The sequence below is a fragment of the Ctenopharyngodon idella genome, chromosome 10, assembly GCF_019924925.1.
Source record: "Ctenopharyngodon idella isolate HZGC_01 chromosome 10, HZGC01, whole genome shotgun sequence".
NCBI classification, from domain to species: domain Eukaryota; kingdom Metazoa; phylum Chordata; class Actinopteri; order Cypriniformes; family Xenocyprididae; genus Ctenopharyngodon; species Ctenopharyngodon idella.
In genome coordinates, this window is record NC_067229.1 from 22,940,123 (window position 1) to 22,968,004 (window position 27,882).

Below are 27,882 nucleotides of genomic sequence, written 5' to 3' on the forward strand. Positions count from 1 at the left end.
AATCTAAAAAGTAACTGAAATGTAGTCAGAATACATTACCTAAAACGAGTATTCTAGATTACATTATTAACTACATGTAATTTGGAATCAGTAACTGACTATAATTTGTAAGTAATCTACCCAACACTTATATCGTGTTCCACGATTTACTTAAAACAAGTGAATGATTTAGTAAAATGACATAACAAATTATGTTGTGTGCACAATTTACTTAAAACAGGGGAAAGAATTATTGTCGTGCACATGATTTAGTAAAACAATGTAACGAAGAGATGTAAAAAAATAATTAAAAAAAATTAAAAAGTAAAATCATGTCAGATCTTTTGCCACCTTTAATTAATATTGAAACAATGTAACAAAAAGAAACTTTAAAAAAAAAAACTAAACTTACCTGGTTTGTGAGCACACCCTTTAATAATGGGGCATGTTACTCTGTATAATTATTTTAAAATGTATGTTTGGCAAGCAAAAAAAAAAAAAAAGGTGACCCATGGTGAGGCAAAGTGGTGCAAGCATCATGCTATTGTCAAGTCAAGTCATCTTCATTTATATAGCGCTTTTCACAATAGGCTACATATTGTTTCAAAGCAGCTTCACAGTGACAATAGGAAAATTCTTATCTAGCTAAAGTTGGTTTTTGATTGAATCACTTCCGTTGTAAAAATTGTTAATTATTACTTTATGGGCTGCTTAAATGACACCTTTCCTACTGAAAACTAAATACCTTTAATGCATTCTTGCCGTTCACTTACGTGTTTAGTCTATAGGTTTGCGTGTTTAAGGGTGTATGTGCACAGAAGGTTGGTCTTTTTAAAAAAGTGATATTTGCCAAATTACTTGTCTGGTCCGCATAATACAGAAAAATTTGTTGTGTCCACGGATCTATGTGAACTGGAATAATTTTGATAACGTTTTATCTATACATAGGGAAAGGAAAGGGAAATGGGCCTTTGCAGGGGATAGTTTAGTTGAAACGTCAGGGCTGCGTTATCATCATGTTTAGATGCAGGTCCTTCATCTCATCTGGATACGCCCTGGATCTGACAGGCTGCGACAAACCTCGGGATAAACAGAGAGAGACTAATATTAGCGTAGACACCATTCTTCTTTTGATGTAGCGAGTACATCAGGTGTTATGGGAAGTTTCTAATTGGGTTGCTTCTCTTCAGCTGGGACTGGTACAGTAGTCAAGATCATTCAAGGAATCATGGATAGCGCCAGATACCAGACCATTTTGACAGAAAACCTACATCTATCTATAAAATTTTCAATATTTATGTATTTGTTATGTAAATTACCATTCGGTCAATTATTTTATTGAAACCACACTTAACCCTAACAAAGTTAAAACTGAGGAGACAATACTGCAGTGAAGTACATGGTTCAAATGGATTTGCATGGCATGTGATGCATAAAAAACATTTTTATTGTTTTGCTTTGTTATACACAACAAACTCACACCATTGGTTTCACTAGTGTGGGGAAAAATAAACTTCGCCTTTAAAGTAACCTTTAAAGCTACATAATTCATTATTTTAAAACAGTCAGAGTAAGTTTGAAACATTTCACAGTAAATTAGAAGCATTTTAGAGAAAAAAAAATTACTTGTAAGGTATTTTAATTTAATTAATGATATTTTAATTTGAATGAAAGCTACATTTATGTAATTAAAATGTCATGGTGATGGACATGCAAATTGATATTGATAAAATTAATGGTCTATTTGAAAAGTTTTCAAAGTTCAGTTTCATCAGAAAACACGTCACAAAAATGGCATCATTTCCTGTAAATGGCCAATGCTTGAATTTTGTGCATAAATGCAATTAGCAAAAAGTGACTTTGTTAGAGGTTTAAGGAGATCTGTTGTTCTTGCAAAGTATAATTAAATATTACTTTGCTGGTTTTGACAGGGAACTGTTGAGAATCTCATTTGACATGAACACTTTATGACTTACACATCTGAGACCTTTTTTGAAATATTTCATTGACTTGAAGTTTAGGTAGATTTTGTGCTTGATGAATGAAGCGTCTCACACGGTGGTGTAGCGAGAGATGCCTGGACAGGAGCGGAACGGAGAGAGGACGCTGGGAAAGACGCTCAGGAACACGGGTGTATGAGGAGGTGTGGTGCTTGTGGGGATCTGCCTCCTTTGACGGTGCAGCACGTAACGGAAGTTCAGTGGAGGTTTGACCGCGCGAACAAGACCGCCCACTTCCTCGGATGAGTCGGACTCAGCAGATTCACTGGATTCACTGGATTCACTGGAAGAGGTGGGGAGGGCGGCATCTGATGCTGGGTGCCTTCTGGGCCCGGCAGGGATGGCCTGAAACACCGGGTCGGCTAGCTGAGGTGTTACTGGTCCAACATCTTGGAATGAGGGCTCAGGGATATGAGGAATATTGTGGGTTGGAGTTTTGGAAAGTGTGGTGGATTTTTCCTCTAGCTGTGTGGGATTGACAACATTCACCTGTGGGTCAGTGGCAACAACACGTAAAATAGTGAATGTGTTCCACTATCATTCTTTAAAGGTGCAGTACCATTTCTTTCAGAATTTAATGTGGTGAGATAAAATAACTACAGTATGTACTGTACCACAAAATAATGGCAGGAAAATTATTCATATTTTAAATACTATACATCTTATGAGTTCTCCTTGCTGGCTGCATGCGAAAACATACATACAGCACAAGCAGTGTAGTCTGATTACGAAACAGAAATCAACATCTTGACTTATTTTTCCAATGATTTCAACATAAAGTTACCTAAAAAAGTTGTGTCAGGAAAACACTGGAAACATTTCCAGCAATTCTGTTTGGTTCTGCTAGTGGTGCAGAAATGTCACACTTCCTGCTTTACAAGTCTTGCTTTTTAAGTCTATCTTTCTTCCTATCTAAAGAATAAACAACTGGAAAATAAAAAAATTATTGCCTTCAAGTCCTCCTGCAAATTTCCTACAATGTTCCTGTCAGATAAATGGGTAATTAAATTAAATGATGGGTAATTTAATTCTTTCAGTTTTTCAGGACCATTTTTAGGGTTGGTGCAAGAAAAATAGTTAATTAAGAGCAAAGGATGAGCATTTGGTATGTAATTGTTGCTTTATCTGCATTTATTGTTCCTGTGCAACCACTATATACAAAATAATTTTAATAGTGAACACTTTTCAACGCCATGATTTCCATGTTTTTACTTAAGATTACAACATTGTGGTGGTGTTGATGTGTGTTCATTTGTAAACAGTGTTGGGGAAAGTTACCTTTAAAAGTAATGCATTACATTACTGTCACATGTCCCTCCTGTCCTGGACTCCATTTCCCATCATCCTCCTTGTTTCCACACCTGCACTCACTTCCTCGTCATCTCCCCATCATCACTGATGCATTTCACTGTTTTTATTCATTTTGTTTTTGTGCAAGTGAAATGAGTAAATGCATTTTGCGTTTAAATGAGTTTGCATTTAGTCTAGTACTACAATAACCATGTTCACAGTGTATACAACTCTGCACTTTATTTCTTTCAACATGAACAGAACAGGAGAGCTGTCAATCAATAAATGTGAAAAAGTAACTTGCATTAATTCTTTGAAAAAGTAACTTAGATATTTTGTTGTAAATTGAAAAAGTAATGTGTTACTTTGCTAGTTACTTGAAAAAGTAATCTGATTACCTAACTCAAGTTACTTGTAAAGTGTAACCCCCAACACTGTTTGTAAATGTGATCATTCTGACATGAATTGAAGGCAACAAGACATGGAAAAAAGGAGAAAGACTAGACTTTTTTTTTTTTTTTTTTTTTTTTTGTCGTTCTGCTTTTCTAGACAAAATAAAGCAAAGGCAATAAGTGCACAGGGAGATTCAGATCAACTCTATTGGGTTTGGCTCAATTTCCTTCTGTTACACTGAGGTGTTGATTTACCTCAGTCATCTGGCTTTTAGAGCTGGAAAGTTCTCCAGTGTGTCACCTGGAGAAAAAGCCTGACAAACAAATATGGATATATAGGGTACCTGTGGGCGAAATATTTCACAGGACACCTTCACATCTTGCTGGCCGTGGTTAGTGCCAAGAACCTCCCCCACACAGAACCCAACAGGCTGAAATGAAAACACATCGACACAATAAACACGCTATAATATCAGAGAGAAAGCAGACTGTTTGAAAAATTAGGGAACACTTCATCAAATAAAACTTTTTATGATGTGAGAAAAACAACAGAGAAAATATTAATAGTGGTGGATGTTAGGTCATTCAGATGGGATTCAACTCAAGAATATGGACGTAATGGATGCTGGCAGGAACTCACCTCTTTACCTTCATGTCCTGGCTTACACAGAACCTCTGGAAATGGAGCAAGTGAGCATTCCTGAACGGTGTATTCCACAAAACTGGTGGAAACAGGGGAGCTCTAAGAAACACGGAATAAAAAGATTCAATAAATCTGGCCAGGGCATGAGTCAGTATAGAGTGTCATCGTATCCAGAAAAGAAATTCTGTCATCACATCACACAGACTGTATTTTTTTATTAAATAACTACTTGGATCTCATGTGGCTTCAGAAGACTGGGAATGTAACACACATATAATATAAAGTAATTTTTTGGTGCTTTTCTGTCCATTTTGTCAGTACTAATTCACATTCATTGCATTTCCTGGGTGAACTAAGCCTTTAAGGATGGAAATGTGGAATAAAACTAAAATATACACTAGACTTGCAATGATATAATTTTCACAAACTATGTACGTTCACTGATCAATGTTTATATGTGAAGAAAAGCCTAAATTAAATCTGTTCATCATATAAAGCAATTGTGTCTCTTCAGAAGACTTGGATTAAACCGCTTGATTCATATAGATTTATTTTACGATCACTTTATGAAATTTTTGAATGAAAGTCTTATAGGTTTGGAACGACATGAGAGTAACTGATGACAGAATTTTCATTTTTGGGTGAATTAACCCTTTAAGGCTATTCATTAGGATATCGATGTAGGAACTGTTGTTGTAAAGTAGCTTCATTCATAATAATTTCCCCTGTAAACTGGTATAAAATTTCACATAGTGTAGTCAATATTGTCGTATAGGGTGAATTCAGGGTGACTGGGACGCTTTTTGCCTTTGAGATGAATTGGAAAAAGTATCCCAATCAACCTGAATTCAACCATAGCAAACCTAAATGACACCACAATTTAATCAGTTGCAAAAACTAGATATTGATGGTCTGTCATCCATTACAACCTGATGGGAAGCTCTGGTAATGGTGTTCACAGTCAGGCTAACAGGAAGTGTGCTTTGCCTGTTGTATTTAAGGAGGGATGTCCTAGCTGTGGCAATGGCTTCATTACTGTCTACCGGCAGCAGCAGAGGACAGTCCGGACACGTCAGACGTAACTTCTCTGGAGGGTCTTCGGGAAGAAAAAGAGAGAACACATCTTCAAGTGAGTAAGATAAAAGAAAAATCTGGAAATGTAATTGCATTGCAGTAATTTAGTTAATTTCACAAAAGCAAGACATACAAACGTTTGAAAAGTAATTTTCAATTTTGGCCCTTGCTATTAAAAATAATTTGTACTTGCTAGTAAGCAGTATCAATAAATGCATTCACTCTCAGGATTTGGGGTGTTTCCTAATCAATATTACAAAAATAAAACTATGCAAATGTTACGTTAAAATGTGTATAAATCACTATTTTTTTTTTTTTTTTGTAACACTGTCCAACAGCGACACCATCAGGTAAAGTTACAGCAGGCGTCTCTTTTGCCTCCCCTGAGCCCATTGAGTTTTAACAGACCCCCTAGAGGCCTGGACCTGGAAACACAATTCCTTACATCACTACTTAACAAGCGGATTGCAACTTTTGTTTCATGACTTCAGTGTTAAACATTAAATTTAAGCTTACAATTCTACATGTAACTGAAGTAACTGTTTTTTATGAGAGCAGTAATCTAAAATAATAAAATAAATCTAATATAGTCAGAAGTGTAAATGTGTTCCCCCTACCTTGTACCTCCTAACATTTAGTCTCTGCTTTGTTTTTTGCTGAAGCAATCAGTTTAAATTTTAATCCATTTTTTTGCACTTAAAGGGGTCATGACGAGAAATCAATTTTTCCCTGATCTTTATAAAAGGTCTTACAAAGCACCTGCAAGTGTCATAGCTTAAAATGCCCTCTTTATTGCAAAAAACAAACTAACAAAACATGTAATCAAGCTCCAAAAACAGCTTGTTTTGATATTGTTGGATTTGTGACATCATACAGGCAAATGTATTTGCATATGACTCCAGAGCAAGACATTGACGACTAGTTATACATCATCGCACCATAAGCCCCGCCCACTGGCATTCAGTCACTTTACGGCTGACATACACTGGATGTGAGCGAGTGTCACGTTGCGTCGAAAGCAAATAGAACCCATTATAATCACTGTCGCTTTCTACACTACATACATACTGGATACATGTAATGTGTCACAGAGACGAACTCCGTGATTCCCTCCTCTGGCGATCAGAGGGTGCCTTCACCTGAATACTGACACACACACAGATCCACTCACACACTACATTTCCCATCAGCCCCGTACCTTGGCACTAATCACCACAACCAGCTGCAGCGCATTACCTGGACTATTTAAGCTGCTTGCATCCTCACATTCAGTGTGAGGTCTTGTACTACTACGGTTTGCATTTCTGAGCGTTCTTCATTGTGTTTGTCTGCCTGTTATTGACCCAGTCTGTTACCCGTTTACGATTCTCTGCTGCCTGCCCTTTGGACTCTTTGATCTGATCTGGACTTGTGATTGATATCTGCCTGCCCTGACTTACTGCCTGTTCTACGACCACGATTCTGTCTATTCCCTGCTGTACCTGTTTGCCACTGTTTGACCATTGCCTGTTTGACCACGAGAACTGTTTAATAAAGCCTGCTTATGGATCCCACTTTGTGTGACGACTCGTTACAGAAGACCTCGCCAGCACAAGATCCAGCGGCTTTCTCTCATCTGTGTGCTACGATGTCGGCTCAGGCCAGCCAACTCGCCGCCCACCAACACCAGCTCAACCGTCTCACCTCTCTCACGGAAGAACTGGTAAAAGCACTCCAGACTCTCCATACCACCACTCCCGCGGCACCACCACCACCTGTTGCGTCCGCCATAACCCACGCGGCAGAGACGCCGTCACAGGGGAATCCCCGCCTATCGCTCCCAGAGCAATTTGACGGTGATCCTACAAAATGTCAGGGGTTTATCCTACAATGTTTACTCTTTGTCAGTCAACAACCCGCATTGTATTCCACCGAAACTGGGAAGATTGCTTTCGTCTGCTCATTGTTTACTGGCAAGGCACTGGAGTGAATTACCGCCGTATGGAAAGAAGATGGTTCTGCCTTTCCCTCATTTGACTCCTTCATGCGGAGATTCTGCGAGGTTTTCGATCATCCCAGCGAAGGCAAAGGGGCAGGCGATCGTTTGCTAGAACTCACTCAGGGGAGAGGAACGGCAGCGGAATATGCACTCACCTTCCGCACACTCGCTGCACAAACGACTTGGGTGAGTGACACGTTGAAAGTACTATTTCGGAGAGGTTTGTCTCATGAATTACAGGCGGAACTGGCTTGCCGCGATGAAGGAAAGGACTTGGATCAGTTTATTGAATTGGCTATACAGATTGATAACCTCATCAGATCCAGAAAACCCAGTCATCATCGCACTGTTCGCACGCCCTCATACACTGTTCCAGATGAGACCGAACCGATGCAAGTTAATTCATATCATCTGTCTGAGGAGGAGAGGAACCAAAGGCTTGCTTAGCGTCTGTGTTTGTATTGTGGTCAGCCCGGTCATTTGAGAAAATTCTGCCCAACACGTCCCTGTCCTGAGAACCCGAGGCCGGTGAGTGTTATTACTCAGAACCATAGTCTAGACATGTGTGTTACTGTTCCCATCACCCTCACGGCCAATGGCCAGAACATCTCAACCATGGCCCTGCTGGACTCGGGTGCTGCAGGAAACTTCATGTCCCATGGTTTTGCCCAACGCCATTGCACTGCCCTAATTGAATGCTCTTCTTCCCTAACAGTGGAGGCGATAGACGGCCAGCCACTGGGCACCGGACGAGTTACAGCGCTCACTCAGGAATTAACCATGCAGACGGGGCTTTTCCACACCGAATGCATTCAGTTTTACATCCTACCCACTTCCACTGCATCCATCATCCTTGGCTTGCCCTGGCTGCGGAGACATGATCCCCAGATTTCATGGAGAGAGGGTCAGATCACACAGTGGAACAAAGCCTGTTATCTTAAATGCCTGTCTCATATGTCTCCTCTCTCCATCAGAACCATCCAGGTCAACGAACAATCCCCTGATATCAGCTTACTCAAGGAATATAAAGATCTGTCCATAGCCTTCAGCAAGGTGCGTGCGTCAAAGCTTCCGCCTCATCGACCCTAATGACTGCGCCATTGACCTCATCCCAGGATCAACTCCTCCAAAGGGCCGAATATTCCCACTCTCACAACCCGAATCCGAAGCCATGAAAACATACATCGAGGAGGAGTTGGCTAAAGGCTTCATCCGTCCTTCGACGTCCCCCGCTTCGGCTGGCTTCTTCTTCGTCCACAAGAAGGACGGCGGTCTCCAACCCTGCATTGACTATCGCGGACTCAACGATATTACTATCAAGTTTAGATATCCGTTGCCCCTGGTTCCAGCTGCCCTAGAACAGTTACGCACTGCCAAGTTTTACACCAAGCTCGACCTTCGCTGTGCCTATAATCTCATTTGGATTCGAGAGGGGGACGAGTGGAAGACCGCTTTCTCAACAGCTACTGGGCACTATGAATATCTTGTTATGCCGTTCGGGCTAGTCAATAGTCCATCAGTGTTCCAGGTTTTCATTAAATCCCTCGGGTCGGCGGTCACGATGGCGATACCACCTCGGTTTTTTTCTTACCAGTGCGAAAGAGACTGAAAATACTCCGTCAATGTTGCACATACAATTAAGAGTTATACACCATTTTAATCTGTGGAATATCTTCTTTTATTTGTGTACACTCAGAGTAAAAACAAAATGTTGTGCTTTTTGCAAAATAAAGAAAACTAACATGATGCGTGATCTCTCGTCTCCCTCTGAACGAAGTCCAATCTGATAGTTCTCAGAAAATGAGCTGTAACTTAGTGAATACTAATGCGGCCACGCCCACGGAACGAGCGCTATTCAGACGCGAATTCTGAGGCAATACATGTATACATTGTCTCAATCGTGTATTTATTGTCTTGAAAAGTGTTTATCTGTATGTTAAAGCCATGGTTAGCGACCTCTGGAAGACATGCCGTTAGTTCCTGGAATGTCCTGTTCTTCTTTAGATTAATTTGTGGACTAAAGGTGTACAGCGCGCCCTCCGGCTGCAAGTATGAATTGAAAACACAGTATCCAGCGTTCATAGTGATGACAATAAATATTAAATAAATATTACTCCTCTGTAAAGAAAATTGACATAAACATATGAGAATCCATCAATATTTCTCCAAATGTGCATGCTTTTAAGCTAAAAGGCTATATGAAATGCCATAGAGGTAACATGAATGTTCAGACGCTTTGCATCACAGAAATACATTATATTTTAAAGTATATAATAGAATACCATTATTTTAAATTGTAATAATATTTCACAGTATTGCTGTTTTTTCTGTATGTTTGATATACACCATGATGAGCTTGAGACATGATCACAGAGGGTTTTTTCACAGCCTACCTGACTGAAAGAGCTCATTGATATGCAGGTCATTAGAGGTCATTATGCGAATCTTTTGTCTTCTCAGGTGTGAATCACAGGATTATTCATGATGATTCACGCCTCCACGCATACTGTGTTTCTTGACAAAAAGTGTCTTACAAAAACTAAATCAATATATTGTTTTATATGAACGAGTATGCAGGATAATTTTTACATCATTTTGAAGCAAAAACTCTAGTCTACAACCTCCAATACCCAGAAGTCTTGTGAACACAGATTTAATATATTTTTTTTTTGGCCTTATTTCAGTGACTTAAGTTTTTTGTTTTTTCAATAACCACGCATAAATGTTATTCCTTCAAAAACACAAACATGTACATACATGTTCCTCACATATTATTGTAGCCTAGTTTGTGCTGAATACAGTGTAATGACACTTTTTCCATTAATATGTTCATGAACAACTGAAAAAAGCACAAATGTCAGGGCATGTCAAAACTTTTCCAGGGCCCCGAAAATCCTCAGACCCCAGAGGGTTAATGACGTCTTCAGAGATATGCTCAATAAATTTGTAATCGTCTACATAGACGACATCTTGATCTTCTCCGACACCTTCGAAGAGCACGTTCAGCAGGTCAGAGCAGTGCTTCAATAACTCATTCATCACCAACTATATGCCAAAGCAGAAAAGTGTGAATTTCATCAGACTTCAACTGCCTTTCTGGGTTACGTGCTCAGCCCAGAGGGAATCGCCATGGATGAGAGGAAGGTGACCACAGTTCTCAACTGGCCCCAACCTACAACACTCAAAGAACTACAGAGATTCCTGGGCTTTTCAAATTTCTACCGACACTTTATTAGGAACTTCAGTGCAGTGGCTAATCCGTTAACAACCATGGTGAAAAAAGGTAATCATCGCCTCGTCTGGTCCCCAACAGCCATCCAGGCCTTTCAACAACTAAAAGAACGCTTCACCACTGCTCCCATCTTACATCACCCCGATCCAGACCTCCCATTCGTGGTTGACGTAGACGCCTCCAGCTCTGGTCTTGGCGCAGTTCTGTCTCAGAAACAGGGTAACCCTCCCAAGCTCTATCCATGTGCCTACCATTCCAGAAAGCTTAATTCAGCAGAGAGAAACTATGACATGGGTGATCGTGAACTATTGGCAACGAAAGCTGCCTTTGAAGAATGGCGACATTGGCTGGAGGGAGCTACACATCCATTCGTGGTACTCACCGATCATAAAAACCTTGAATACCTCAGAATGGCCAAAAGACTCAATCCCAGACAGGCTCGCTGGTCGCTATTCTTCTCCCGCTTCAATTTCACCGTCACCTACCGTCCTGGCTCAAAGAACACTAAGGCCGATGCCCTATCCAGACAATATGAAGGCGAACAGGTACCTCAACAACCCGACACCATTATTCCATCCACTCTTATCGTTGCCCCGATTCAATGAGACATTATGACCGAGCTAGAACAGGCCAACGCTCAGATTGAAGTCCCCAATGAATGTCCATCTGAGAAAATCTTCGTCCCCGAAACCCTCCGCAACCGTATCCTCGAACAGGTCCATAATCCCTCTTCAGGCCATCCGGGAATCACAGCCACCATCCTACTCCTACAGAACCGTTTCTGGTGGCCAACTCTGGGCAAAGATACCACTCAGTTCGTTAAAAAGTGGCAGATATGTAACATCCACAAACCATCTCACCATCTACCTGCCGGTCTCCTACAACCCCTGCCTCTGCCTCAACGTCCCTGGTCCCACATTGCCATGGACTTTGTCACAGATCTCCCATCTTCCAATAACTTCACCACAATCCTCACCATCATAGATCGCTTCTCTAAAGCCTGTCGCCTCATACCCCTGCCTAAACTGCCCACAGCCATGCAAACCGGCGAACATCTCTGCAACTGGGTCTTCCGCATATATGGACTCCCGGAGGACATCGTCTCTGACTGGGGACCACAGTTCACCTCTCGCCTCTGGTCGTCCTTCTTCCAGGCTCTAAACATCAACGTCAGCCTCACTTCCGGGTACCACCCACAATCTAATGGACAAATAGAAAGATTCAATCAAGAACTCACCCACTTCCTTCGATCCTACTGTAACCAACACCAGAACGACTGGGCTCGATACCTGTTGTGGGCGGAATACGCACAGAACTCCATCCGCAAGGCAGCCACAGGATTAACCCCGTTTCAGTGCATTTTTGGATTTCAACCACCTCTCTTCCCCTGGTCTGGAGAACCCACTGACGTACCTGCAGTCAACGACTGGCTGAACAGGAGTGAAGCCACCTGGAACCAAGCTCACACTCATCTCCAAAATGCTGTACGCCATCTCAGAGTGCAAGCTGATCGTCATCGTCGTCCTGGCCCAGAATACTGTCCTGGTCAGTGGGTGTGGCTTTCGACGAGAGACTTACGTCTCAAGCTCCCATGCAAGAAACTTAGTCTAAGGTACGTGAGTCCATTCCAAATAACACGTCAAATTACACCTGTCTCATTCCGTCTTGCATTACCTAACCATTTCCGTATCTCTCCTACATTTCATGTATCCCTGCTCAAGGCCGCTGATGGTCCCAGCGAGGAGGGGGAGGAGGTGTCCGCTGAGCAGGGCCCCCTACCCATCATGGTGGAGGGCGAGGAGGCCTATCGTGTCCGTGAACTGCTGGACTCCAGGCGCCGAGGAAGGATTCTCCAATATCTGGTCGACTGGGAGGGGTACGGTCCAGAGGAACGTTCTTGGGTCAACGCAGATGATATCCTAGACCCCAATCTTGTGGAAGAGTTCCACCAAAATCACCCGGAGAGACCAGCCCCTCGACCACGTGGGAGACTTCGGCGCCGGTTGCCTCCTCGCGCCAGGAGTCGCTCACAGGGGGGGGGCTCTGTCACAGAGACGAACTCCGTGATTCCCTCCTCTGGCCATCAGAGGGTGCCTTCACCTGAATACTGACACACACACAGATCCACTCACACACTACATTTCCCATCAGCCCCGTACCTTGGCACTAATCACCTGGACTATTTAAGCTGCTTGCATCCTCACATTCAGTGCGAGGTCTTGTACTATTAAGGTTTGCATTTCTGAGCGTTCTTCATTGTGTTTGTCCGCCTGTTATTGACCTAGTCTGTTACCCGTTTACGATTCTCTGCTGCCTGCCCTTTGGACTCTTTGATCTGCTCTGGACTTGTGATTGATATCTGCCTGCCCTGACTTACTGCCTGTTCTACGACCACTATTCTGTCTATTCCCTGCTGTACCTGTTTGCCACTGTTTGACCATTGCCTGTTTGACCACGAGAACTGTTTAATAAAGCCTGCTTATGGATCCCACTTCGTGTGACGACTTGTTACATAATGATGGTTTTATATGGATAATGTTTTCCAAACACGCATTCCTATGCAATAGTTTGGCAATCATTGGCTGTTTACTGAAACGTCTTAAAGGAGCCACCCCTTAAAAACGGATCATTTCATACAAAAGGCCAAAATGAGGAATCAAAATATATATATATATTTTGGTGTGTGAAAAACTTTCAGCATTTTAAGTAAACCTTGAGGAATACACACACATACATGTGTATATATATATATATAAAACATGTCATGACCCATTTAATAGCCTACATTGATATATTCATGGCCTTCAAATTGAACATTGTTTGGAGGACAACAATGGGAAGGATGTGGAATAACAGTTTTGTAAATAATGGATCAAAAAAAGATTGATTTTATTTTTTTAAATTAACCATGGACGTTTTCATTCGATTAACTGATAAAGAATAATCGTTAACACTTTACAATAAGGTTCATTAGTTAACATTAGTTAACTACATTAGTTAACATGAACTAATAATGAACTAATGTTTAACTAATGAACCTTATTGTAAAGCGTTACCAAATAATCAAATGATTAATCAAACAGGCAAGGAACTTCTTTAAATGTGTGCAGTCAGAAATGGAAATAAATGGTTGACCTGGAACGAGTGTGCAGTCATAGCTGTAGAGGTAAGAGAAGCCCTCTGGTGTGTGGAGTACTGTGGTGTTACAGTTTCCAGAGATTTGCTACAACACAAAGAACACACATTAATTGTACATAAACCAATCTAAAACAATCGTACTTTCAAACAATCGTAACATTCTCTTTTCAAGACCAAAAAAAAAAAAAAAAAATCAGAGATTCTGCAAAACATCTGCACTTACTTAGTTACTTAGATTACTTCATGGTAGAAGTTGGATTAAAGAGGTCATCATATGATGCTTTTAATGTTGTGTAGTCTATCTGTGCATGTATAAGATCTGCAAAGTTACAAAGCTCATAGTCTTCTACAAAAGGGATTTATTATATCTAACAAAAAGCACTGCAATATTTACAGTGTTGACCCTTCTTCATCATAACCGCTGCAATTCACTTTGGCATGCTGGATATCAGCTTCTGGGCCAAATTCTGCCTGATGGCAATCCATTCTTGCATCATTAGTGCTTGGAGTTGATCACATTTTGTGGGCTTCTCCTTGTCCACTCAACTTTTGATGATTGACCACAGATTAAGATCCGGGGAGCTGCATGGCCATGGACCCAAAATTTCAACATAATGATCTCTGAACCACTTCAATATTACTCTTGCTTTGTGGCATGGTGCTTCATCATGCTGGAAAATGCATGGTTCATCACCACATTGCTCCTGCATTGTTAGGAAAAGTTGCTCTTGCAGGACGTTTTGATACCAATAATGTTTTTGAGCAGAATTGTGAGAGACACTCCCTTGGTTGAAAAGCAACCCCACACATGGATGAGCTCGGATACTTCACTATTGGCACAACACTAGACTAACCTGTTCTTCTCCAGACAATCGATTTTTCAGATGTCCCAAACAGTTGGAAAGGGGCTTCAGCAGAGAAAATAACAGTCTTCTGCTGTCCAATCCTTGTTGTTGTACTGGAATTTCTAACTTCGAAACAATACCTTAAAAAATATTAATATTCAATACCATTTTCAATACCACAGAGAAAAAACTGCCTCATCATTAAGGGAATAAAATTTTAGATTCTTATTAAAAGATAAATACAAGGCTAGAACAAGACGATGAGGTATATTTTTACATGAACAAAAACTTTATAAGTGTAACATAGTCAACGCAGGGAAGAGGAGAGGCTGGATCCAAATGCAAGCAGAAATTTAATAAAACAAGAGATAATCCAAACTTGAACAAGAAATCCAGAACACAGGGCAATACAAACGCTACATCCTAACAAAGACAACGACTGACAAAACTGACTGAAAGACACAGCTTATATAGATCGGGTTAACAATATAATGATGCACAGGCGAATGTAATCACAATACTGAGTCCAGGCAAAGGTTCATGGAAAACATAGTTCGTGGGCGAGTGTGAGGAGATGGGGTGGTGGAGGGATGCTGAAAACTGTCGAAGAACATAGGTGAGTCGACTGCGTACATATATATATATATATATATATAGGCCTCCACTCATGCTGATTGGAATGACGTGTTGATTGGATAGATCATATGAACGTGTTCCTCCCAAACTTTGTTAATAAAACATAATTTCACGAGTCCACACTTACAAATAATCAGATTAGTAAGCATATTTGACGTGCTGTCCGAGGAGAGGGCTCTGAGCTTGGTATTTTGGCCTGAACCCAGAGTACTCCTCTAAAGATTGCAAACCAATGTGGCACAGCAGCCAGGAATATTACTGACGACCCCCAAAAAATTGTGCAGGCCTGATCAGACGAGGATAACGCTGCTGCTGCAGTGGCTGTAAGGGTTTGGTACGGCTGAATTGGTGATTGGAGATTAAAAATGTAAATGAAATGGCCTTTTTTCATTTGGTCTGTCTTTGTTTAATGAAGTGAGAAATGGTGTCGCCATCTAGCACGATAAATTTGGAACTGTGGGATGGATTTTTGGGTTGAAGCTGGACGTGATGGCGAGTTCTGAGCATCTGAGAAAACCAAAAAAGGCCAACATAAACATTGCGTCAACAGTGCGTGTGGTATTGATGGAGTGGTAGCCTTGGCGGAGAGTGGAGATACATTTGGTGAGGATGTCTAGAGTTATGGGTTTCCTGACGTCTAGGTGGGTGGGTTGGGTTCTTTGAATGCCTTTGATCAGAAGGGATGTTTGTAAATTGGCTATTTCGGAAGAGGATGAGCTGGAAATAAGTTAATAAAAAAATTGGATTCCGCTTAAGTAACCCTTAATGGAGCCGGCTTGGAGGTTCTTAATGCTGTTTAAATGAGATATAAATTAAGTAATAGTGAAAAGAGAAAAATCTGGAAAAGGCAAGCTGTATGTGAGGTGGAAAGACTTAAAACATCTCCAAGCAGTCAAGTAAGATTGTAGGGTTCTAGGGGAGATGGCTCGAAGAATGTAGTTGAGAGAGGTGTCAAAGAGAGATTTCAAAGGGTGGTTTATGGGAATATCAGCTCTGAATAATGAGGTACTAGGGTTGGGTTATACCTCTGGTGCCAACAGCCTGAATTTCTGAAAAGCAAAATGAGAGAGAGAGTCAGCTATTTGATTTTTGGACTCAAGAATCTGTTTGGCAGTTATAATGAATTGATTGCATACTGAAATCCAAATAAGGCGTCTTAGGAGAGGCATCAGCGTGGGGGAGTGCGAACAGCCTTTATTAATGCAATGCACTGTTGCTTCGTTGTCACAGTGAACTACGATGCCGTTGGTAGACCCCCAATGGAAGGCTGACGAGAGGGTATAGTTTAAACAGCACTGAGGATGTTACAGACTGCGATGAGTCTAAAATCCGATGGAGGGAGCTACATCAGTAAACAGTTGAATGTTGACGGGGAGAGAAACAAGATTATTGTAGAAATTGTATTGTACATGCTCCCTTTGGGATCAATTTTTAGGAAATATGATGTGTTGTTTCATTGTTACACAGATGACACTCAGATTTAAGTCCCTCTTCAATGCTCTGGCAACAATTAATTTGAGCTCCTGTTGGCATGCCTAGATGATGTTAAAAAGTGGATGTCTGCTAACTTTTTAAAATTAAATGAAAACTAAACTGAGATTTGTTGGCCCTCCTGAAGGTAGTCTACGGCATCATCCTCAATTGCATACACTTACATCATCAGTGAACACCTGTGTTAAAAATCTGGGTGTTCTTCTAGACAGTGACTTGAAACTTGACAAGCAAGTAAATTCAGTTGTCAGATCGTGTTTTACCCTGGTCGGTCTGCTGACTGAAGTTAAGCCTTTCCTGTGTCCCCAAGCCAATGGGTGATCCATGCATTTTTATCATCTCGATTAGATTATTGTAATTTCTTATACTATGGTATTAACTCCACAACCTTAGCACATCTTCAGGTAGTCCAAAATGCTGCAGTGGGACTATTAAAATGCCTTAGCAAATGTGACCATATTACACCAATTTTAGCATCACTTCACTGGTTGCCGGTCTGCTTTAGAGTTGATTTTAAAATCCTCTTATTTGTTTACAAGTGCTTAAACAATCTGGCTCCCCCCTATCTCTCTGAGCTATTAGTGCAACACAATCCTTCCAGAGGCCTTAGATCAGGTACACAGAAACTTTTAGCAATTCCACAGTTCAGACTAAAACAAAGAGGCCATCATGTGTTTGCCATTATGGGTCCTAAACTATGGAATAGTTTGCCATTTCAGGTTAGATCTGCACCTTCCTTACCAATTTTCAAGTCACTGCTGAAAACTTACTTTTATTTACTTGCTTTTAATAATCAGTAATTTGTGCCATGTACTTTATGAATGTTGTCTGTTTTTAAATTTCAACTTTTTTCTCTCTCTTTTCACTGTTTTATGTGTTTGTTTCATGATGTTGTAAAGCTATATAAATAAATATAGCACAAATATAAATATAGCATAAATATAGCTGTCAGGGAGTCACCACAGTCACCACCCACTACCGTCACCAGATCCCAATCACCTGAGTACTGATCACAGCCACCTGTTTGCGATCATCAGCCAGCTCTATTTATCTGCACTCCTCCCATTCACTCACTGTCTGGTCTCAACTATACCATGTTGTTTTGCCTGACCCAGGATTTTTCCTGGGATGAAATTGGGCAAGGTGGAATTGAAGTGTTAACCAAAGGACAAAATATGGTGGAGTGAGCGAGTGATCTACAGACTGCACAGGAGATGTTACGGCAGCCCAAGAACACTCTGTTGTGAAGTGTCTAGTGTGCCACAGTAAGGGCACTGGTTCCATTGGGAAATGCGGACAGCACATTTTGCTGAGAACAGCATGTGGTAAGTATAGAAGTGAGCTAGTGGAGGCAGCCTTACACTTGGGTTGGCCCCTGGAGCATGGGGAGGAACTAAGAGGTTAGACCTTCATGTAAGAGGGAAACTGGGGAGGAAAATAAGGCTTCTGGGCCTGCACTAACGGAGGCAGCCTCATGCTAGGGTCTGATAGTGGAGCTGCAGGCAACGGACAGGGGAGAGGGTTAGAGACAGCGTAAAAAAAAGGTTGTGACGGCTGGGCCTGCGCCTCTGAGCCATACTCACGCTAAAGGGACGGCATGCATCGAGGGAGGCTGGTATAACGGATTTGGGCGCAGCGCTGGAGAAAGCTGCGGTGTGTAGCTGAAGGAAGGAAGGAAGAGGAGAGTGAGGCCTGGCAGCAGTGGAATCTGGGGCGTGGCCCAGACTTGCTGAAGGCCTGCTGCCATGGCCTGATGGTTAAGAAAGGCCCAGTCTTGCGAGGGAAGGAGACAGTGTTTTTTGTGGGCACAGTGGCACCGGGAATCAATAGCAATGTCCGGCAGAACGTCAGTGCGTCTGACATCGGTGGAATGCGGCAAATACAGATGTAGCATCTGGACCTATCAGACACACAATTATTCATTTTATTTAATGTTTATTTAATTTGTTTAATGATATTCAATACCTTTTTCAATAGCACAGGGAAAAAACGCTGCATATACTGTCATATAGATTATTTTAATATTATTTCTTTTTTTTGTCCATTCATTGAAAGTGTAGCCAATCAAAAAATTCTTCTTAAGAGATCACTTTACAGTATATAATTAAGATTTTAAGCTTTTTTCATATCAATTACCATTACAATTATCTCACAAATATTTTCTAACTCAACATATTTGTTTTTACAATGGGGTAATTGTTGCAATAGCTTACACACAGCACAAGGAAGCTTGATTTCAAACGGTAAATTGACTTTAAAAAAGACAAGTAAACAGTAATAAAATAAGAACAAATAAACAAATTACTAACAATAGCACAAATAATAAATACAACAGAATAAAGATACAAATGAAAAAGACTGCTTTATTTTTTTCAGGTAGGTCTAACAGTAGTATTCAGGTAAGAAACTGAATAAAGAAACAAAGTAAGCAAATTTAAAATAACATTGGATAATCTTCATTGTAAAAATTAAATACAGATTAATCAATTAAAGTTACACAAGTTAATCAGACAAGAGCAGTAAGTGATTTTCTCTTTGTCTTTTGTGGTTAGATCAACATTAACAACATATAGAGCGGCACGTTTATGAATGACCTATATGTACAATGAAATTGACCTATATTTATAGCCTTGCGTGACGTCATTGGAATGCGTCGTAAGCGAGGCTATAATTAGATGTGCCACAGGTGCATCAGCAGGTCTTTTGTCTTCAGAGGCCGTTCTGTGAAATTGTGTGAACTGTGTATCTCAAAGCATCTATCATTTCTCTCTTTCCCTCTTGTCAGGAGTTAGATTTGATAGGCAGAGCGCAGAAAACTTTCTCTCATCTGTTCCTCCTTTCACTCTGCAGTGAAAGTGAAAGTGAATGTTTCATATATAAATTATATACATATTATATTATATTATATATAGAGAGAGAGGAAGTATGACTGAACAAGGCAGACGGTGTGTTCCTCAGTGTTCGCGTCCAATCGCCGAAACGGACACACACCCATACTGTTTTGTTTGTTTGGGGGAAGAGCACGCTGTCCTTGTGTTGGAAGGCGGCGAGTGCGAGCATTGTGAACTGTTCACAGTTAAGATGCTTCGTGCTCGTCTCTTTCTTCCAGGGATCAGCACCCGTATTAAGATCGTGGGGCTCGCAAATGGATCTCGCTGACGAACGGGAGACAGGTCCTGCCCTTTTGCCCGATTTGTCACCTGATCCACGCGTCTCCTCGCGCAATCCTGAAGCGCACTCCGGTGCTTCTTCAGTTCACGCGGGGGACGATGATTCTCTTCTCGAGTTTGCTGCCTCTGAGCGTTCCTCACGTGATGATAAAGCCGTTGAGGAATTACTCGAGGTAGTAACTCGAGCTGTGGCTAGATTACAGCTAGACTGGCCACAGGAAAAAGAGACCCCCAAACCATCTAAGCTTGAGGAGAGGTTTTTGTCCGGTGGCAGAGGGGAGGGGCCACAACGCCAGTCTCTCCCCTTCTTTGAGGACCTCCATGACGAATTATCAAAGTCATGGAGAAAACCATATACTTCTTGTGTTTTTGTGCCCTCGACGTCGATTTATTCGACTATCGTGGGCGCTGAAGCACGGGGGTATACGATGATGCCACAGGTTGAAGAGACGCTTGCGAGCTATCTCTCGCCTGTGTCTGCATCATCATTAAAAAAACCTACCCTCCCCACAAAGCCCTGTAGAACCACCTCGGCGCTTGTGGGAAAAGCTTTCCAAGCTGCAGGTCAGGCTGGTGCTGCGCTGCACACTATGGCAGTGTTACAGGCGTACCAAGCTGACCTGTTGAAGGATCTGAGTGCTGGCACTACCATCACAGAGGAAGCGTTCACAGAGCTTCGTCGAGCCACAGATCTGTCTCTCCGTGCCACCAAGCAGACGGCACGCGCCATTGGCCGTTCTATGGCTGCTATGGTTAGCACGGAGAGGCATCTTTGGCTAAACCTCACGGGCATTAAAGATAGAGATTGTGTATTCCTTCTTGATGCCCCAGCATCACCTTCTGGCCTGTTCGGTGACTCGGTCAACACAGTCGTGAGCAGGTTTCAGGAGGTGAAAAAATCAGAAGAAGTTTTTGTGAAGTTCCTTCCTCGCTGCACTCAGGGGGAGGAGCCGTCAGCCACCCAGCCCCAACCCGGTCCTTCTAAAAGGGAGGTTTAAAAGCAGAGTGTGGCAAGTCGAGCTCCCCCTCGTAAAGACTGGGGACCGTCTCGCCGCCCTGCACAACCTCCCAGGCAAGACCTCAGGACTATTCTGCAAAAAAAGAAGAAATCCTGACGGTCTTGCGCCCAGCCCTGTGGGGATGGCCCCCCTCGGGACGGGGCGCGTATTACATCCGAAACTCACTCCTTCTCGACATCTCCTCAAAAACCCTCCTTCCCCGCCACCTCTGGTGCTTCAGGGGGCAGCGGTTTCCAGCGAAATGTTAGGTGTTCCGTTAGCTCCTGTAACACATCAGGACGCAGAACACCTAGTATCCCCTCAAAAGGAAGTGTCAAAATTAGTGCCCATTTCAGAAAGCCTGGCAGCGTGGGAACTACTGCCAGGGATTTCCGCGTGGGTTCTAAAGACAGTAGAATTTGGATACAGAATTAAATTTTTCCGTCGTCCTCCACGTTTCAACGGCTTGGTCTCCACTACCGTGAAGCCGGGGCAAGCGACGTTACTGTCACAAGAGCTGCAAACTCTTCTGGAGAAAGGGGCCATAGAACGTGTTTCCCCTCTACAGAGAGAGTCAGGCTATTACAGCCGATACTTCCTAGTTCCCAAAAAGGACAGGGGGCTGCGTCCAATTTTAGATCTTTGAGGCTTGAACCGTTCAGTCAAAGCTCTAAAATTCAAAATGTTAACAGTAAAGATGATCGTGTCGCAAATCCAACAGTGCGACTGGTTCGTCACGATCGATCTCAAGGACGCATATTTTCACATCGAAATATTGCCACAACACAGGAGGTTCCTGTGGTTCGCTTTCGGGGCGAAGCTTACCAGTATCGGGTTCTTCCATTCGGCCTAGCCCTATCACCCCGCACATACACAAAATGCATGGATGCAGCACTGGCTCCGTTGCGACTCCAGGGCATTCGCATTTTGAATTACATAGACGACTGGCTAATATTAGCGCAGTCGCGAGAGATGGCATTAAAACACAGAGGGTTGAGACTCAACGAGAAGAAAAGCGTTCTCTGTCCAACTCAGAGAACAACATATTTAGGGGTCGTTTGGGATTCGACCACGATGCGGGCACAATTGTCTCCCGCTCGAGTCGAGACCATTCTTCACACCCTGAGAAATGTCAGGCTAGGCCAAGATCGTACTGTTCTACAGTTTCAGAGAATGTTAGGTCTCATGGCATCAGCGTCCTCGGTAATTCCTATGGGCCTGCTGCATATGAGACCGTTTCAGTTGTGGCTCAAAGCCAGGGGGTTTCATCCAAGGGCCAAACCCCTGAGGCAAATAAGGGTTACGCGCCACGGGCTTCGTACCCTATCTGTGTGGCTCAGACCCCGGTTCCTCACCTTGGGTCCCACTCTAGGGGCGCCATGTCGTCGCAGATTGCTAACGACAGACGCCTCCCTGACGGGCTGGGGAGTGGTCTTAAGTGGCCGTCCAGCCCAAGGGGAATGGGGGGGCCATCAGCTCGTCTGGCACATCAACTGCCTAGAATTTATGGCTGTATTTCTGGCCCTGAAATACTTCCTCCACCAGCTGAGAGGCTGTCATGTCCTAGTGCGGATGGACAACACAACAGCAGTCTCTTATATAAATCACCAGGGAGGTCTGCGCTCGCGTCATCTGAACAGGATAGCGCGACAGATTTTTCTTTGGGCCCAGGACAATTTCCTGTCACTGAGGGCAGTGTATGTTCCTGGGAACCAGAATGTGGGAGCGGATTTACTGTCCAGACAGAAACTACCGAGCGGGGAATGGAAACTTCACCCCGAGGTAGTGAAGCAGATATGGCTGAGATTCTACGAAGCGGAGGTGGACCTCTTCGCCTCTCAACAGACAGCGCAATGTCCCCTTTACTTCTCTCTGAGTCACCCAGCCCCCCTAGGTCTGGATGCGATGGCGCATACATGGCCTTCGATGCGCCTGTATGCCTTTCCTCCAGTTGCTCTGCTCCCAGGAGTTCTAGCCAGAGTTCGCCAACAAGGGACTTGCCTCTTACTGATAGTGCCACGTTGGCCGAACAGAATATGGTTCTCGGAGATAATATCTCTCCTCGATGGCTCGCCTTGGGCGATACCGAGCAGGAGGGACCTTCTGTCTCAGGCGCAGGGGACAATTTTTCATCCCCGGCCGGAGATGTGGAATCTTCATGTTTGGCCCCTGAGGGGAACCAACTGAGGGACACAGGGCTTTCACCTGAAGTTATCGAGACTATTTTAAATGCTAGAGCTCCCTCTACTAGAGCAAGTTATACCAACAAATGGGGTGTCTTTGAAAGATGGTGTACTGCACACAATGCAGATCCAGTAAACTGCCAAATTGCTACAGTTCTGGACTTCCTGCAGGAAAAGTTATCAACAGGTACATGCCCCGCCACTCTCAGGGTTTATGTGGCCGCTCTTTCGGCTTGCCATGCTCTGGTTGACGGGGTGCCTTTGGGCAAGCATGTCCTGCTTTCTCGCTTCGTTCGAGGAGCCAGGCGGCTTAGGCCTCCTTCAAGAACCAGGATCCCTTCATGGGACCTAGCAATAGTCCTGGAGGGCCTGGTTGAAACTCCCTTTGAACCATTAGAGTCAGTTTCTGACAAGCTGTTAACTCTAAAAATGGTTTTTCTCATGGCTATAACTTCTCTAAAACTTCTAAGCTGGCTATTATTAAACCTCTTATTAAAAAACCACAACTTGATCCTAGAGAATTAGTCAATTACAGGCCGATCTCAAATCTCACTTTTCTGTCAAAAATACTAGAAAAGGCAGTATCATCACAACTATGTTCCTTTTTAGAAAGAAATGGTATCTGTGAGGATTTCCAGTCAGGATTTAGACCGTACCATAGTACTGAGACTGCTCTCATTAGAGTTACTAATGATTTGCTCTTATCATCAGATCGTGGTTGTATCTCTCTATTAGTGTTACTGGATCTTAGTGCTGCATTTGACACTATTGATCACAATATTCTTTTAAATAGACTCGAAAATTATGTTGGCATTAGTGGAATTGCATTGTCATGGTTCAAATCATACTTATCTGACCGTTATCAGTTTGTAGTAGTAAACGAAGAAATGTCATATCGATCACAAGTTCAATATGGAGTACCACAAGGCTCAGTACTAGGACCATTGCTGTTCACTCTGTACATGCTACCCTTGTGAGATATCATTAGGAAGCATGGCGTTAGTTTTCACTGTTACGCTGATGATACTCAGCTCTATATTTCTTCGCGCCCTGACGAAACTTACCAATTCACAAAATTAACGGAATGCATAGCTGATATAAAAAATTGGATGACCAGTAATTTCCTACTACTAAATTCAGAAAAAACAGAGATTCTAATTTTTGGACCAAAAACTTCTTCACGTAATAACCTAGAATATTGTCTAACACTTGATGGCTGCTCTGTTAAGTCTTCGTCGTCAGTTAGGAACCTGGGTGTGCTCTTTGATACCAATCTTTCATTTGAAGGCCATGTTACTAGCATCTGTAAAACCGCATTCTTCCATCTTAAAAATATATCTAAACTACGACATATGCTCTCAATGAAAAATGCAGAACAGTTAGTTCATGCGTTCATGACCTCAAGGCTAGATTACTGTAATGCTCTACTGGGTGGTTGTTCTGCTCGCCTGATAAATAAACTACAGCTCGTACAAAATGCAGCAGCTAGAGTTCTTACTAGAACCAGGAAGTATGACCATATTAGCCCAGTTCTGTCAACACTGCATTGGCTTCCTGTTAAACATCGTATAGATTTTAAAATCTTGCTAATTACTTACAAAGCACTAAATGGTTTAGCTTCCCAGTACCTGAGCGAGCTCCTAATTCATTATAGTCCTTCACGTCTATTGCGATCTCAGAATTCAGGCCAGCTGATAATACCTAGAATATCAGTTTAAATCTAGACTAAAAACGCATCTCTTTAACCTGGCATACACATAACACATTACCAAATTATATTTTCAAATCCGTTAAAGGATTATTAGGCTGCATAAATTAGGTCAGCCGGAACCGGGGACACTTCCTATAACACCTGATGTACTCGTTACATCAGAAGAAGAATGGCATCTACGCTAATATTAGTCTTTCTGTTTATCCCGAGGTTCACCGTAGTCAACCGGATCCGGGCCGTATCCAGGTGAGACCAAGGACCTGCACCTTGACACGACCACAACGCAGCCCTGACGTATCAGCAGAGATTGAGTCAACTAGATCATCCACTGTGAGGGCCTCATCGACACGACAGCCACGACACAGTTCCTCAACAACCGTCCATACCGGCGTGATCCTCAATACGATCTTCAATTGGATGGAACTGAAATAAATACTTTTAATGTTGCGATCCTATTGGACTTATGATAGCAACCTGAATTGTAACAAAGCACTGTTGGCCAGAGGAGAACTGGCACCCCGACTAAGCCTGGTTTCTCCCAAGGTTTTTTTCTCCATTTTAACACCAATTTGCCACTTGTCTGCCACCTAATGTCACCTGATGGAGTTTGGGTTCCTTGCCGCTGTCGCCTCTGGCTTGCTTAGTTGGGGACACTTGACATTTGACTTGACATTTGATATTCAACAGTGCTTTGATCTGCCTGCATTGACACTATTCTTTAAGAGCTGCTGTGCAGCCAAACAATGTACCAGTTATCAATGTAAAGCTGCTTTGACACAATCTACATTGTAAAAAGCGCTATATAAATAAAGGTGACTTGACTTGACTTGACTTCTCTAAAGAGAATTGGGGACTAGCAGGCTCTGTCCGTTGTGCCATCCTGCTTAGACTTTGCCCCAGGAATGGTGAAAGCTATTTTGCATCCTCACCCTGACTATCTGCCGAAGGTACCTTTCTCGACCTTGCATCCAGTCACTCTTGAAGCCTTCTGCCCTCCGCCGTTCACAACGCCGGATCAGGAGAGACTTCACAGACTGTGTCCAGTCCGTGCTCTTCAGACTTATGTCCACCGCACCAGCCAGTGGCGTAAGTCAGAGCAACTGTTTGTTTGTCATGGCGGCCATAACAGGGGTGCGGCCGCCACGAAACAGACCATGTCACATTGGGTGAGAGATGCTATTGCCCTTGCCTATGAGGCGCGTGGTCACACTTCGCCAACGGGTATTAGGGCTCATTCCACCAGGGGAGTTGCCTCTTCTAGAGCTTTGGCTCCCTTGCAACATGTTTGTGATGCGGCAGGTTGGTCCTCACCGCACACATTCATAAGGTTTTATAGTTTGGATGTTCATGTTACTCCGGGCTCTCATGTCCTTGAGTCGACATCACAAGCTAGTGTCTGAGACTCTCTGTGCTTGTGACACACTTCACAGCCAGGGGGTCCGGACACACAGTGCGGCGGCGTGGGTATTCTCGTTCCCACAGCGCTGAATAAAGCGCAGCTTAGAGTGTAGCCTTTGAAAGGGAACGCCCCGGGCTTTGCTGTAACCCTGTTCCCTGAAAAGGCGGGAACGAGAAGCTGCGCTTCATTGCCGCACTGGGATGTCCCAGGACTGCTCTTCAGACAAAATCTAAAGTAGCAGATAGCTGTCGATTGCTCCTGTCGATTGCTCCTGTCTGCCTCGCTGCTCAGATTGGTTTGCGTCTGTAACTCCGTATAGCTTTGTTTTGAATCTCTTACTTTTATTCATTGTTGCTTATTTTTTTATTACCGTATATGTAATATTGCCTATCACACTAATCTGACGTCGCTAGCTTGTAATATTTGAATCTAAATCGCTGTTACAACGCATTTGCATTTGCAGCGCTAGCTTGTCAACTTGTTAACAGTCGCTCGCGCGCTCCTTTTTCAACGCGTTCTTCAAACAGCTGTGGTAAGTCGGATCAGTCTACAAACACGGTGAGTCATGTCATCCTCTCCCAGCATTGCTACCTGTTCCATTTGCCACATGTTTACCATAGCTATCTCTGTCAGTGATGAGGGATTTACATGTCATAAATGTAGGGAAATAGTCAGGCTGACAGAGAGAATCTCAGAATCTCAGAATTAGAGACACGCATCCAAACTTTAATCGAGGATAGTAAGAATGCAAGGGCTTCAGATACTGTTTTGGATGCGACTAGCTTAGTGAACTCTGTACATTGTTTGGTTCCGGCTGTAGAGCCCGTGCAGCAGGGCACTTGGGTAACGGTGAGGCGGCCTAGCCGCGAAAAACACCACTCTTCCGTTCCAATAAGAACATCAAACAGGTTCTCCCCACTCAGTGATACACCCACTGAGAATCCTGTTGAAAGTGCCCTAGTTATTGGCGATTCTATTACACGGAACGTGAAAATAGAGACACCAGCCACCATAGTCACATGTTTGCCGGGAGCCAGAGCACCTGACATCAAAGCAAATTTAAAAGTGCTGGCTAATGCTAATCGTAAATACTCTAAGATTATTATTCACGTCGGCACTAATGATGTTCGACTTCGCCAGTCGGAGATCACTAAAATTAACATTAAAGAGGTGTGTGAACTCGCAAGTACAATGTCAGGAGAAGTAATTTGCTCTGGCCCCCTTCCTGTTCGTCGGAGTGATGAGATAGTTAGCAGATTATCATCACTCAATGGCTGGCTGTCTAAGTGGTGTCCGCAAAATAATATAGGTTTCATAGATAATTGGAAAAGTTTTTGGGGCAGACCTGACCTGTTAAAAAGAGATGGTATTCATCCCTCCCGGGATGGTGCTGCTCTTCTCTCTAGTAATATGGCACATAGTCTTAGAACTGAAACATGACAAACTGGGGCCCAGGTCAGAAAGCAGCAGACAAACTGGCTAAACCGACCGTCTGCTAGCTGCCTCACGTTACAGAAGTCAGAAAATTCAGATAACTCTCAACACATAGAAACTCTTACACCTAGATATTTTCAAATAGAGACTGTGTCTGTACCCCGAATTAGTAAAAACAAAAAACTTCCAAACCCATTTAATGGTAAAAATTTAATTGATGTTCAACAAATAAAAAATAGAGATAATAATGCTAAACAAATGATAAAACTCGGGTTGTTAAATATTAGAT

At 42.8% G+C, this 27,882-nt stretch overlaps 1 protein-coding gene across 2 annotated transcripts in view; it reads right to left on the bottom strand.

The window, feature by feature from the left end:
• Positions 1-1,405: 1,405 nt before the first annotated feature.
• Positions 1,406-27,882, bottom strand: part of si:ch211-262h13.5 (uncharacterized protein LOC571127 homolog) — a 34,606-nt gene continuing 8,129 nt past the window's right edge. Inside the window, exons 3-7 of one of the 2 annotated variants that reach the window (XM_051908856.1) lie at positions 13,724-13,811; positions 5,234-5,400; positions 4,302-4,403; positions 4,006-4,092; positions 1,406-2,444 (exon numbers count right to left, since the gene is read on the bottom strand). In XM_051908856.1, coding sequence (XP_051764816.1) covers positions 2,031-2,444; positions 4,006-4,092; positions 4,302-4,403; positions 5,234-5,400; positions 13,724-13,811 — 858 coding nt within the window. In that variant the 3' untranslated portion in view covers positions 1,406-2,030. Of the gene's footprint in view, positions 2,469-4,005; positions 4,093-4,301; positions 4,404-5,233; positions 5,401-13,723; positions 13,812-27,882 lie in introns of both variants that reach the window. The other variant, XM_051908855.1, reaches the window with a different exon arrangement.